This window comes from Hipposideros armiger, unplaced genomic scaffold (genome assembly GCF_001890085.2).
Source record: "Hipposideros armiger isolate ML-2016 unplaced genomic scaffold, ASM189008v1 scaffold_1074, whole genome shotgun sequence".
Classification (NCBI taxonomy): domain Eukaryota; kingdom Metazoa; phylum Chordata; class Mammalia; order Chiroptera; family Hipposideridae; genus Hipposideros; species Hipposideros armiger.
Window position 1 is genome coordinate 337,521 of NW_017732424.1, and position 14,793 is coordinate 352,313.

Below are 14,793 nucleotides of genomic sequence, written 5' to 3' on the forward strand. Positions count from 1 at the left end.
TATTATCAAGAATTAAAGAATACATGTCAGATATTGCTGAAAAAAATCTATATTTTATGATCCCAATAGCACCATGTTAGTGCTCAAACATGAACAGTATCGCAGTTGTGAAATGGTAATATTACACACCGTCTTTTCATTTCCTCCAATTTGCAAGGTGGAACCAAAGGCAAATGTTTTTCATCTCTATTTTCAAATGCCAGGAGAGTATTCAAATGACAGTCAAATTTATCCATCAGACTCTGAAAAGAAATTTAGCATGACATGAACCAAATTTATTGGCAAACATTGTAATTGAGGGTTTGTTAATCTCCTTTGCTCTGTGCATGTACTGCATCTTCTTTCAGAAAAAATAAAAACCCTTTCTTTTTTTAACTAAGATTTTATGAATAAATATTTTCAGCATAAATGTTTTAAACTGGAACATATTTACAGAGAGGCAGGCTGCAGTTTCTCTGGCAAAAGCATTATTAACGACTTTTGTTTTCGGATGTATTTTCCATTCCTTCATGGGCTCAAATGCTATAAATCTCACATAGCTAATGCTTTCATGCAATTTTATTGAGAAACCAATCTACCAGTTTTTAAAGCAGTCTCCCTCCCTCTTTTTTGTCAGACTTGACAGTTGCTTTAGAACTCACTGGACTCTAGTCTATCGTTTCCACCTTAAATTAGTATAATGCTCATGAAGAAAGTTGGGTTATCTTCCAGGTCCCATACACCTCCAGGGGAATCGTTCTAAACCATTCTCAAATACCCACTATGTTCCCTTCCTTTCTTGCTAGACAAAGTCTTTTTCAAGAACAGTCCCTAATAAAGCATAGATTTTTCAATGCTTCTTTTTTCTTCTCCAACCTTGAATAAAGTCATTTTCTCCTGCATTAGAGCCATGGCTTCACAGTAATCTTGGGAGGCAGGCAGATCTTCATTTATAAGCTCCTCTATCTCCCGGAGCCAAGCTTCGATTTGCTGGAGGGGCGCGGGTAAGTCATGATTCAGCCTTGTCTTCCACACATTCATCTGAAAGAAAGGGAAGATGTTCTTCAGCAGACATTCTTCCAGTTTACTTCTTCACATATAGTACGTTTAGTTATTTGAAGTTTATCTGATTCCTTAGTCAAGGAAATCTTTCTCAATGGGTAAACGTCTTAGTTCTAAATACCACTTGGCTACCTGAGAAGGTAATTTGTTTAAAAGCTGTAGAAGAGGGCACAAGGATAAAAAACAAATGTTGGGTAAATCCATAATCAGTTATGAGAGGGAAATTAGAAGTATTTAAAGCACCCCTCAAAGCAGGGGTAGACAACTATACCGAATGACCATAGTTTGAAGTGTTGTACACCCTTATGTTCTCTAACTTTACAACTACACCACACCCACAGATGTAAAGGTTGTGTTCCTCAGTAGCCCTAACCGTATGTTCACTTTAGCTATCTCCACCTTATCACCTGAATATCTGTCCTTCACTAAACCCCCCCATAATGCAGGCAGCCTTCTTCTTCCATAGGCCCCCCACCACTCCCTCCCTACATGCACACAAGTCACACAAATGCCAACTACTCATTTCCCCAAACACTGACTGCACTCCCAGGTCTCAGTCTTGCTGACCCTTCTTCCTGGGTTTTCCCCCCTGCTAAGCACTGTCACTCACTCACTCACTCACTCACACATTCATTCATTCATTCATTCATTCATTCAGCAAACATTTACAAATAGCCTAGTGTGCTAAGAGTTGGGGATAAAGATATATAAATTGCTTTGGAGTGGAGAGGAGATGTAGTGGTCACGCACCATCTGTGCGGCAGCTAGATGCAAATTAGATATACACACATGGCAACATGGAGGCACCTTAAACGCATGTGCTCAAAAATCAAAGTAAGAGACGGAATGACGTAAAACATCAATTTACACAACTTAAAAATACATGGACACATAAATATATAGTTTTCAAAAACATATAAAATTAAGCACATCACAATAGTGGCCTAAGGAGAAAGGGGAAGGGAAAGAAGGTATGGGTTTGAAAGGATATACACACAATTAAACAAGTGAATAAAAATAAGAGAGGGCCTTGCCCAGACCCACCTGCCATAAAGGGAAGAGGAAATTTAACACAACCCTCTACATCTGAGGGTCAATCAAATAAATAAGTTACAGCTTTTGCCTGAACCACCTAGACAGGGAAGCAGACAAGCACACCACTGTAGTAAAGTGTGGTCAGTGATATAACAGAGCCAGGCAGAGGGGCCAGCAAAAAACCTTAGAAGAACACAAACTCCACAGTGACCGGGATTCTTAAGCACAATAAAAATCCAACTCCAAGGCCACTTCCTTTCCTCATGAGCCCACTAAGAATGTGGCTTTTTATCTGATCCCATATGACTCTTTTATGGTGTTTTGGTATTCTCATTTCAAAGACACCCCTATGAAGATCAAGCACAAATAAAAATGTGTTTCACACAAATGACTTCCTCTAATGAAAGTGTGAGTTTTAAGTCTGTATTTTCTCTTTCCATTATAGTTCTTCTAAATGAATTGTCACTATTCCTAGAGTTAAATTCTTTGTATATAGAGGAAAGAGTGGGCAAAGTTTGTATATTATATGGGTTATTCGATTCATCGTTAATTCATTCAAAAACATTTACTGGGTACACCACTACATGCAAGGCAAATATTAAAAAAAAAAAATTTAGCCAACTACCCAAGTATGAAGGTGTTAAATGAAGACTAAGCTAGGCTCCTTTAAGGCAGTCAAATGGAACTATTGATAAAATAGAAGCATTAAATAGTACAGTTTTTGCATTTTGTTTTGCATTTTGTTTTTCGGCTTTATTGAGGTATAAATGACAAATAAAACTGTAAGATATTTAAAGTGCACACTGTGGTGATTTGATATATGTATACATTGTGAAAAGATTCCCACCATCTAGGTCCTTAACAAATTCATCACTTATTTCATCACATATTTATCTTTTTTTTCTTTTTGGTGAGACCACATAAGTTCTGCTCTCAGCAAATTTCAATGATATAATACAGTGTTATCAACGATAGTCACCATGTTTTGTATTAGATCCTCAGATCTTATTCATCTTATAGCTGAAAGTTTGTACCTTTTTACCAACCCCTCCCTATTTCCCATAGCCCCCAGCCGCTGACAACCACTTTTCTCCTCNAAATGAGGATCACAAACAAAACAAAACAAAACAAAGAGTGCAATTGAGCAGATGCCATTAGACTGTAAATACCTCTTTAATTTGTTCCTTTTTTGTCTCTTCAAAACAGGCCTTTAGTAAGCAAAGCTTTTCCATGTAAGTAGTCCAAGATGTGAGAACATTTTGCAGAGTGGACTTCATATTATATATACTTTTTCTATACGTAGTGATATTATATTCCACCATCATATATTGTTCGCTGATACTCTGATATTCTCCACCTATGTTAAAACAACAAAGTTATCTTAGAAAAACAGTTTTTCATTAATAATACTGTTAAGAAAAATATTTGTATATTAATTAACAGAGGCAAAATAAATATGTACTCTGACAATATTAAATTGAATACAAGGATTTTCCAAAGAAAATACATATGTAAAACCAATTTCTAAAACATTAGTATATAAAGAAAATGAAACAGATGTAATGTTATTTTATTTTTTATTTTTATAAGAGTTTATTTGAGCCAAAACTGATGGCAATTGCCAGGAAGCAAGATCTTAAATGCTCCTGAAATGCTATTTTTAAGTGATGGTCATTTCATCAAAAAATAATTGTATAGCTTTACCCAAATTCTTATGAATTTCTTCACATTTTTGAAAAGAAGTTTCAAGTTGAGCTAGGAACTCTTTTTCTTCAATAAATTTCTGGGGGAAAAAAATATTGACAGTTTTTACTTTTAAAAACGTGACAAGAAATCCAGATAGAGACATGTAACATTGCTCAAACACTTTGGCACCAAAATTTCTTTAAGGCTTTAATGCTACATAGTTGGGTAGGAAAAGAAAAAGAGCAGTTCAAAAAGAAAGCTAGTTAAAGTCTAGGAGACATAAGTATGAGCATGAACATTATATAGGCATGAAACCTGAAAAGTTTATCTTAATCTGGTGATGTGATTCTACATATCACCATATGTAGGGAAAAGGCATGTTAAGTATTTATAGCAATTCCACATTTCCTACCTCACATATTTATTAATGTTGCATAATTTTTATCAGTTTCTCTATTTCTTATATTTTATTAATATCGAATAATTTTTATTAGATACATTAAGAATGTTATAAATAGATACCATCCATCATGAAAAAACATTTGAAAAACTACCATTAACCAAACTATTATGTGTCCTATGCAAGCAAATTCTGCTATGGAAAAATACAGAGTTAATTAAAAACTCATACCAAAAGGAGGGACACAGAAAGGATAATAAGGCCTCATTGTACTAACTATAAAAATGACATTTCTGGGACACTTAGTTTTTAACTTACTAATGAACATATATTTAAATCATTTGAACATTTTTTCTCATAAAGTATACGAACTAAATCTTCTTCCCCAAAAAAAGCCTCAAGACAGAATGTACTGTTTTCCCACTCTTAGAACTAAAAGGCTAAGATTAAAACGTTGTAAGAAAAATTTAATTTTGAATATACCTATGAATCTGAGTGGGAAAAAAATATTAAACAAGGTGTCCATTAAGTGAAAGTAGGAATTTTTAATGGCAATAACATTGAAATTTTCTCTATTATGTTAATTAGCCTGGTTAACACAATCTTCCCTATTGCAGTAAATAATGCTGTTTTCTCTTTCTTACTCTTTCCTGGTGTCTGTTATTTGACTACCTGTAATTCTTTTGTGTAGACAAAATTTAAGCTAATGAACGCTACCAAGAAAACCCATCTCAGAACCTGAAAAAGTAAAGGGAAATTGTGCCAATGAAAAATGCAAACCCAGCACCCAGACATGGAGAATAATTGTCTAAGACATGAAATAAAAAAGCTTACATGCCAGTCTTCCAGCAATAATTCCACAGATTCTTTGCTCCCATATTTGATGTTCCAAGCATCCAATTTTGATTTCACTTCATCTAGCAAATGAAGAACTGAGCACTTACAGTACTGAAATTCTAGAAGTGGAATGAATTTTTCCCCCGAAATGCTGTTGATTCTGGAAAATAGTGCAGGTTTTAGAATTTAACTTAATATTATGGGCCAAATGTGAGATATCTGTTTGGCACTTTAAAAAATACTGGGGTTCTAACTTTTTCTTTTAAACACATGGTATTCAGATGTATCCTGAAATCTTTTATAAACAAAGTAAAACAAACATTGTGGCTAGATATATAACAACCATTTCTAAGGTGAAAATGTAACAGAAAACATTTTTCTGAAGAAAGTATTTCTCTATTGAGAAATCCTATAATAAAATGTTAATCTCCAAAAGATTTTACTAAATTTGAAAACTTCTTTATAACTTGATGTAACTATAATTTCAACATTAAGTATAAAAAGAGCTTTCATTATTAAGGCTAATACCCTTTTATTATCATTCTAATAAGTTGTAAATAATGAGAAGAGATGATATGGACAACCATCAATTAAATAATCTCTATATTTGTACTATTTATTTTGTTTATAAAGTGCTTTCATATACCTCCTCCCATTTCACCCAGTATGCTTGTGAGACATGAACAGAGTGATTCTCATTATCCTCTATTTACAAATGAGGAAATATGCTCAGAAAGACAGAGTAACTCAACCAAAACTAAGATACAGATCTCAGTTTCTTGCTCTAAGCCCAGAATTTTTTCTACCACCAAATCCTACCATCCAATAAAAAGAAGAAGTATGGGGACGGCCGAGTGGNTTCGAATACTGTAGAAATTGTGCCACGTAGGTCATGATTGACTTTTCATCAGGATCAACAACATCCACATCTGCAAGATGCCACACTATCACTTAGCTACAGAGGTGATTTACTGTAACAATCAAGAATTGGCTGAGTCACAAGACAGCCTTGAAATAAATCAAAGAAATCAAACAGCCATATAACTCTGGTCACTCGTCCTGGCTCCAAGACTGTGCAGTGACTAAGAGCTTAGATCTAGAGTCAGACAGAGCTAGGATGAATCCTGGCAAAGCCTCAGTCTCCACTATGCATGTTGTATGTATGAGGGCATGAGTAGTAAGGGAGGGTGAAAAGGAGAACATAAGCCCTCCTCTTTCCAGAGACACAGTACAGAAACCCCTCCAGGAGAGTGGGAACATACAGCAATTAGCATCCTTTCCTGGCACATTGGTCTCAGCACAGGTGCAGTAAAGCATTTCCAAAAGTATATATTGTATGAAAGATTTGACTAAGACATCCACAAGATTTTATTCATTCATTCATGGAGCAAATATATGCACTGAGAGCCTTCTATTGGCCAAGTTTTGTGCTCATTAATAGAGTGCATGGTGAAATAAATTTGGAAAATGTTGAGTTAAACAAAGTCTATAAAAATATTATAAATTCCTTAAGCCCAGAACTTCTCCAGACATATAATAAATTAGGTAGATCACAAATCACAAAAAAGGGATTGTAATATGCCACACACAAAATGAACACATAATTTTGGGATTTCTCTTGGTATGTTCCCAAAACAACCAATGAAGNTTTGTTTTGCTTTAATTGCCTTGAAAATTTATTTTCTCAAAAGGCATATGGCAAAAGACAACTCCACAATCTTAAATCATTAGCTATATACCGTTAAGCCTCCAGTTAGAAAAATAATGAAAAAAGTTTTCATTATTACAAGTTTTGACTATAAACAACGTAGCGTGTGCTTTTATTATATCCAAACTATTTGTGCATCAGCCAAAAAAGAAAAATAAACCAGAAAATTGATAAACGATTGAGTTAAAGAGAGGCTAAGAATAATACCTCAAATTCAACTGTTATTCTTTTCACAACTAAAAGAAAGCTGTATATATTTGGAGTGAAACCACACATGGGCTTTCTGATTCAGGGCTGTCCTCTACGTAGCCAGAAGAGGAAAGATAGAAGGCAGTGATTACCTTTCACTCCTCTCCTTTCTCACTTGACATAAATAACTGGTTCCACACTTTCTTTCTCACTGTTGGAAATTACTTTTGAGTTTGGCTGAAAATTTATATAAGATCTTGTCAGGTCAAAATAACATAATGCTGCTATTTTCTATAGCAGGCTTAGAATGAAACCATATACTATGATGCTTTGAGATATCTGCACTCTCAAACAATTGAACCAGAAGCTGTCTAAATGGTGTTGACTTTTGTATACCTGATGACTTTAAAATTAATATGTCTCATTTTGCCACACCAAGAAAATGAGCTGCATTCTACTTAACTAAGGAATAGATTTTCCAGTTACTAGCAATTTGTAGCACTTAATCTTGCAACATAGTTCTTTTTATGGTTTTTATCATTAGTTTGTATAATTTTTCAGAAAATTAGGCTATGTCTCTGTGGCCTAGAACAGCCTGAACGATGTGAACAATATCTCTTCCTCTCCTTCCATTCTGTTGAGAGTTGGTACGTTCACAGGGGGCTCTGTCAGAGCTGTGATCAGAACACAAGCTGACAATGCAATGAGTCAACTGATGGGAAGATTTCTGGAGCTGCAGTAGTTCTCCATGATTAGGTAACCTAAAAAGGTGGCTACTAGTTTACTATTTAACACACCTCATAAATGATTTACAAAAAATGTATTCTAAAACAGGCTGTGGCTACTGATGGCCAAGAGACGAGCAGGAATCGGAAAACTTTCCTAGGGCCAAAAAGTATTTTTGATTTGCAGATCATACAATCTCTGTTGCAACTCTGTAAATTCACTAAAAATGATTTAATTATCCACATTGAAAATGAGTGAATTCTATGGTAATGTAAACTGTACTGCAATAAAGATGTTAAAAAAGAAAGAAAACAAAATAAAAACTTTTAGACATCAAAAAAAAATAAAGAATTTGTCACCCACAAACCTGCATTATAAGTTAAAGGAAGTTTTACAGGCTGAAGGGAAATAAGTTCAGATGGAAACTCCAATTTCCAGGAAGAAATGAAGACTACTGGAAATGGTAAATATCTAGATAAATATAAAAGGCTAATTTTTTCATATAATTTCTTTAAAATATGACTGAGCAAAAATATATAACATGGTCTTGGGGACTTTATTTATTTGGTCTTGGGTACTTTATTTTTTCATCTAATATATTTTTTACACTTTATTTATTTAGACATTCAATATTATTTATATTAATTTCAGGTGTGTTGCATATTGGTTAGACATTTATATAATTTATGAAGTGATCCCCCTGACAAGTATAGTACTCACCTGACACTATGCACAGTAATTATTATATTATTGACTATATTCTCTATGCTTACTTTATATCCTCATGAACGTCCAATTTGTACCTCTTAATCCCTTCACCTTTCTCCCCCTGCCCCAAACCCCTCTTCCATATATCACCGGGATAAATCTAGTACCCACCCGACACCATATGTCGTATTGACTATATTCCTTATGCTATACACTACATCCCCATGACTACTGTGTAACAACCAATTTGTACTTCTTAATCCTTTCCCCTTTTTCTCTCACCCCCAAAGCCCCCTCCCATCAGGCAACCATCAAAATGTTCTCTGTATCTATGAGTTTGTTTCTGTTTTGTTTGTTTGTTTTGATTCCACATATAAGATTTTATTTAGATTCCACATATAAGCAAAATCACATTGCATCTGTCTTTCTCTGTCTGACATACTCCACTCAGCACCTTCCAGGTCCATCCATGCCACCGCAGATGGCATGAACCTATGCCCATCCATGGCCAAGAAGTTTTGGGGACTTTAAAACATTTTTGTATCATATATATTTATATATAAAACAACTATAGTATAGAGAATGAGAGACAAATGAATCAATTTAATTGCAAATTTCTATATATTACAGGAAATTATACAATAACTTAGAAGATGTATAACTCTAAGTAGACTAAAACTTTTAGAATGTATATTGTAACCCCACTAAAATATGATATAAAGAGATAGAACCAAAAGCCCATAGACAATTTAAAATGGCATTCTAAAAATTTTAACATAGTAGAAAACTAGGCAGGAAGAGAAAGAATAGATACAAAAAAGAGGGAATACACCAAAAAGAGTAAAACAGTAAACTAAACTGAACCCTAACAATAATTACATGAACTATTAACTGACTAAATACTCCAATTAAAAGGCAGAGATTGTCAGAATGATTAAGAAAGCAAAATCCAACTATATGCTACCTATAAGAATGCACTTTAAATATAGACTCAAACAAGTTGACAGTAAATAAAGGAAATGATCTGTCATACAAACAGTCAGCATAAGAAAATTGGACTGTTCATATTGATATCATATTAGAAATTTTAAAGAAGTATTGCCAGAGACAAACAGGAATATTTCATAATGGTAAAACTGTCGATTCATCAGGGAAACATAACAATCATCAATGTACATACCTAATAACAAAGTTTAAAAATAGATGAAGCAAAATTGGAAAGAATTAAAGGAAGGATTCTACAGATTTTTACTGCTGTCTCTCAACAACTGATAGAACTGGACAAAACGTCAATCAGGACACAGGTAATGTGAACACTATCAACCACCTTGTCTTAACTGATATTTATAGACTAGTACATCCAGTAACTACAGAATACATGTTCTTTTCAAGTACAAATAATATGTACACCCATATACACCATATCCTGGGCCATAACACAAGTCTCAATTAATTTAAAATGACTGAAATCACACAGATATATTCAGACACACATCCATCCTTACACATTCTCTCTGGGTTTGCCCCTACCCATTTTGAGCATGTCTATCGATAATGACACATGACAATGGTCCATGGTAGAGAGGAGGCTGCAGGTCAATAAGAATATGGATAATGCATTATGACAAACCCAAGAATTGATGACAAGTATAAAAACTTTGGATAAGCATGTACTTTCTCTAAGCCAGCGGTTCTCAACCTTTCACAGGGGTTGCCTAAGACTATCGGAAAACACATATTTTCGATGGTCTTAGGAACTAAGACACCGCTCCTCTATCCGTCTCCAGGCCCACATGCAGATACGCCCACATATGAGTACCCAGCGACCCCTGTGAAAGGGTCATTCGACCCCCAAAGGGGTCGCGACCCACAGGTTGAGAACTGCTGCTCTAAGCAGAATGCTATCAATTCCTATTTAAATATCAACTATTACCCAAATGAGACCACAGAGAAAAATGGAAGAGCACTCTCCGACCTTCTGCTGAAGCATCTATTCTGTCTTTTATAGAATTCCTCAGGGAAAACTAAAGTTCTCTTCCAAGAAAAAAAGTGGCCCTGTGAAAATGTTCTAATCAACATAAGACAGTAACCTGGTAGTTGAGGCCATCGCAGGCTTTTCGCAACTGTAATTGATCTTCCTTCAGCTCATCCATATTCCCTTTTACCGACAGGATGTCCAAAAAGGGTTTCTTTTCTTCATTGAATGACTCCAAAAAGGACAGCAGGCTCTACAATTAGAAGAATATTTTAAAGACTGAAATGTTTACATCAGTTTACAAAATATAGTCTGTAATTTTAAAGTCTATACCTATAGGTTACATTTAAATTTTTCCTTAGATAAAGGTAAAATTCCCTACATTTAGGATCCTCTCACTGGTCCTGTTTCCTCCTTCAGTGCACCCTGATAACCTGGGTGCTGTTTAGTGACATAGGTCGCAGCTTGTATCTCGTGTCAGTACTGTTCATTTCTACTGGAATGGAGTGGCAAGGTCCCCAGCTCAGGGGACAAGTCATGATGCCATATGGAAAATGTGAGCTTGTCCTCCCCAAAACGTGTTCACAACAAAATAAAAACAGGTTGAAGTGAGAATTATATGACAGCAGTCATTATGTATAAATGGTTTTTGAGGTATCTATGATTGAGCTTGAGCCAATTCTTCTCAAGTCACCTTATACAGACTTTCGGAAATACTTGGTCGCTGCCCTCAAAAATTTAATAAATACATTTTTCTCGGTTCATATTTGTGTGAAATACTGGTGTATACGTAAGAGTCATCAGTTCCATAAAGTTATTTAAAACAGGGGCTGCAGGTTAGCTCGGGTGATTAGAGCGCAGGCTCATAACACCAAGGTTGCTGGTTCAATTCCCGCTTGGGCCAGTGAGCTGTGCCCTCCACAACTAGATTGAAGACAATGACTTGACTTGGAGCTGATGGGTCCTGGAAAAACACACTGTTCCCTAATAAAGTTTTTAAAAAAGAAGCCAATCTATCAAAATATTTTTTTAAACTATTTAAAACATTGTTCATAATCATTGGCAGCATTTTTAATTAAAACTTTTGAGCAAACTGAAGGATAATTACTTTAATTCTTTCTGATAATTATTAATTTCATAAAGCCTTTTGTTAAGAAACCTGAATCTGTAGTATTTATTGGGTTGTCAGAAAAGTCATGATGCATTTTTGCAACGAAAAACATAGAAAAAATACATCATGACTTTTCCGACAACCCAATACATTACTAAATGAAAGACACCTGTGAGAGCAAGGCACTTCCAGCGGCTCTTAGCATCTAGTTAATGAAAACAGTGTCAGGCCAGAGCCAAGAGGGAAGAAGCACAAGCAGCTTATGTAGTTCAGATGGAAGGAAGATGAGGATGTGTCTGATCCCTTCCTTCCCCATGGCTCTAAACCAAAAAGGATGGTGTGGTGGGCAAGTTACACAATCCACTGAGTGTTAGTGTTGGAAAGGCTGGCTTCATCCAACTCCCTCACTCACCAGCTAGGGAAATGGAGGCCTACAGGTGCTAAGTGCTATGTAGGGACCAGAGAGTATCGCCACCTCATTCAGGGTGGAGGTGGTAGGGAGCAGAGAGTTACACAGACCATGGGTTCTAAGAACCAGGACTGTGGGATCTTCACTTTGGCTCCTGTGAGTTTCTTTCAAGATGGCATAGGGAATTCGTGCTCACCCTGGAGAAGGACCAGGATCAGAGAGAGCTAGAGCTTTGAAGTAAGAGTTCTATTCAAATTCTACTCTCTACTTTTTAGTAGTTATGTAACTTTAGATAAATTACTTAGTCCTTCTAAATCTCGTTGTCTTCATCTGTAAAACTGGAGTAACAACACCATATCCAGCAAGATGTTATAACATATAAAATGCTTGTCAGCAAAGTGCCTGGTGCACAGCAAACGTTCAAATGTAGTGACAATAATAACTATCACTTTCCCCAAAGGGCTCCTTGGTTGAGGCCCTTTACTGTAATCCTGGAATGGCCCCATTCCTGATTTCCTGATTTTTTTCCATTCAATACTCTTTCTGAAAAGCATGTGCTGCTCTTCACCAGGGATGAGAAACTTTGACTGTAGAGGCAAGATGGTTAATATCTCAGGTTTTGTGGGCCATATGGTCTTCGTTGCAGATATTCCATTCTGGTGCAGTAGTGTGAAAGCAGTCAGATAATATTTTAATGGGCATTGCTCTATTCCTGTAACCCTGTATTTACAGAAACAGGTGGTAGATCTCACAAACCAGCCTGCCAATCCTCACTCTAAAGCAGTGGTTCTCAACCTTCCTCATGCCACGACCCCTTAATACAGTTCCTCATGTTGTGGTGACCCCCAAACATAAAATTATTTTCGTTGCTACTCTATAACTGTAATTTTGCTACTGTTATGAATCGTAATGTAAATATCTTTTTGTTTTCTGATGGTCTTAGGCGACCCCTGTGAAAGGGTCGTTCAACCCCCAAAGGGGTCGCGACCCACAGGTTGAGAACTGCTGCTCTAAAGCCTTGCAACCTAAAGCACTCTTAGAACCAGCAGCATCTGCACCCCTGAAAGCTTATTGGAAATGCAGGCTCTTAGGCCCCACCCCAGACCTGCTGAATTGGAATCTGCATTTTAACAAGATCCCCCAGGTGAGTCATATGCACAGTAAAATTTGGAAGTCCTAGAATTCAGCCTTAAAGCTTGTTCATTTCGTGTTTAAATAACTCTAAAAGATTTTTGCTAATACATCCTGTTCTTCCCTAAGAGTAAGCTACAAATACATTACTGTTTAAAGTCATACTTGGGGTAATAATAGTCCTGCCTCCCATGGTGAGAATTAAATGAGTTAATATATATTTTTTTAAAGTCATACTTACTTCATACTTTTTACAGTAGGTCTCATTTTCTGAATCCTTTATCATCTTCTGTAGTTTTTCCTCTTGTAGAGTTAACCACGCCATAGCATCTTTCATCTTTCCCTGTAATTCACACGCGCACACGCGCGCACACACACACACACACACACACACACACACACATTTAAAACTCTATCATAAATAGGCTTAGTGATTTTTTTTAACAATAAAATTAACAACTTCAAATATCAGTGATATAATGCAGTCATTACACACCAGTGACTCATTGTGCCAAAGAGAAATTTTGCTTATTAACACTGTTACATTTTAAAACGCATTGAAGACAATGTACCAAAGAAACAGGGTAAACAAGCCCCCCCCTTTTTTTTTTGGCTTATCCATTTCCATTATTCCTCAATTTTAGAGAATATTATTCTAAATTACATATTTATAATAGGCATTTCAGAAAACTGCTTTCCAATAATCTAAATATTAGTTAATTCAAGAGACGTTCAATCCACCAAATACACTGGCATCAAAAATATCTTGAATATTTTATAGATCCTAAAAATGATACTACCGAAGGCTTTGCTCATACTATCATATAGAAGCGAGCAAAAATCTTTTCCCATTTTGCTTAGGAGGGAAGCTTGCCTACATTTGGAAGCAAATTTTACTGCAGTAAGATAAAGCAAAAGAAGTTACATCTTATTTCCACTCTCCTTTAAACCTTCATTTGCTTTGTTTTCCATTAAGCAAGAGTGTTTTCTATATATTTTTGGATCTGAATTCATGGATAGTTGAATTTTTAATTTTAATTTATAATATGAAAATTAATTAGAAACGAGTAGCTCCTCAGCAGGTCAGAAATAAGTGAACTGAGTTATACGCCTGATCTCAGCTTGAGTCTCTATTCCCGAGTCAGCAAATAGCTGGCTTGGTGCCTCAAACAGTTGGAAAAACATAGGCCTAAAATTTGTCAAATAAAATGTGATAATATGACTACTTGTAAACATGTCTGAGAAAGTAGTTTAAATAAATTATAAAACAGTATTCAAAAACATTTTACTAAATTCACAGCACTCATTTATCTCCATAGAAGCAGAAGGGTTTATTTTCAACTCAGTGATTTTTATGAAATTTCCACCCACAATATTTTATGTAATTGACTAAAACTCAAAGGAAAAATTGAATAATCAAATAGCAATCAAATGGTAACTCAAGAGTACCTCAACAAACAAGGGTTAAGAGTAGAACACAATGCTTCCATTTATATAAATTATATGATTCCATTTATATGAAGATAACAGGTAAAATGGAAATATGATAAAATTAGATTGTGGTGATGGTTGTACAACTATGTAAACATATTAAAAATCATTGAACTGTACATTTTACATGGTTTAATTTTATGGTAGGTAAACTGTATCTCAATAAAGCTGTTAAAAAGTATAATAGGCAAAAATGTGACAGCACTACAATTTTTTAAAAGCCTAGCTTAATTTGTCCTATGTAATGCCTATCTAAAAGTTGTTTTAGATAATTCAGAAAAGTTTAATAAATTTCCACTTTGAACTTAAAAAAAAAAAAGAACAGGCAAAACTAATCTACCGTGAA

General features: G+C 35.3%; 1 protein-coding gene across 1 annotated transcript in view; it reads right to left on the reverse strand.

Moving 5' to 3' along the window:
• SYNE2 (spectrin repeat containing nuclear envelope protein 2) overlaps window positions 1–14,793 on the reverse strand; it is a 333,055-nt gene that overhangs the window by 224,216 nt on the left and 94,046 nt on the right. Inside the window, exons 9-15 of the mRNA XM_019632109.1 lie at window positions 13,198–13,299; window positions 10,421–10,558; window positions 7,072–7,133; window positions 4,997–5,159; window positions 3,781–3,859; window positions 3,246–3,433; window positions 856–1,020 (exon numbers count right to left, since the gene is read on the reverse strand). Of these exons, the coding sequence (XP_019487654.1) occupies window positions 856–1,020; window positions 3,246–3,433; window positions 3,781–3,859; window positions 4,997–5,159; window positions 7,072–7,133; window positions 10,421–10,558; window positions 13,198–13,299 (897 nt within the window). The remainder of the gene's footprint in view (window positions 1–855; window positions 1,021–3,245; window positions 3,434–3,780; window positions 3,860–4,996; window positions 5,160–7,071; window positions 7,134–10,420; window positions 10,559–13,197; window positions 13,300–14,793) is intronic.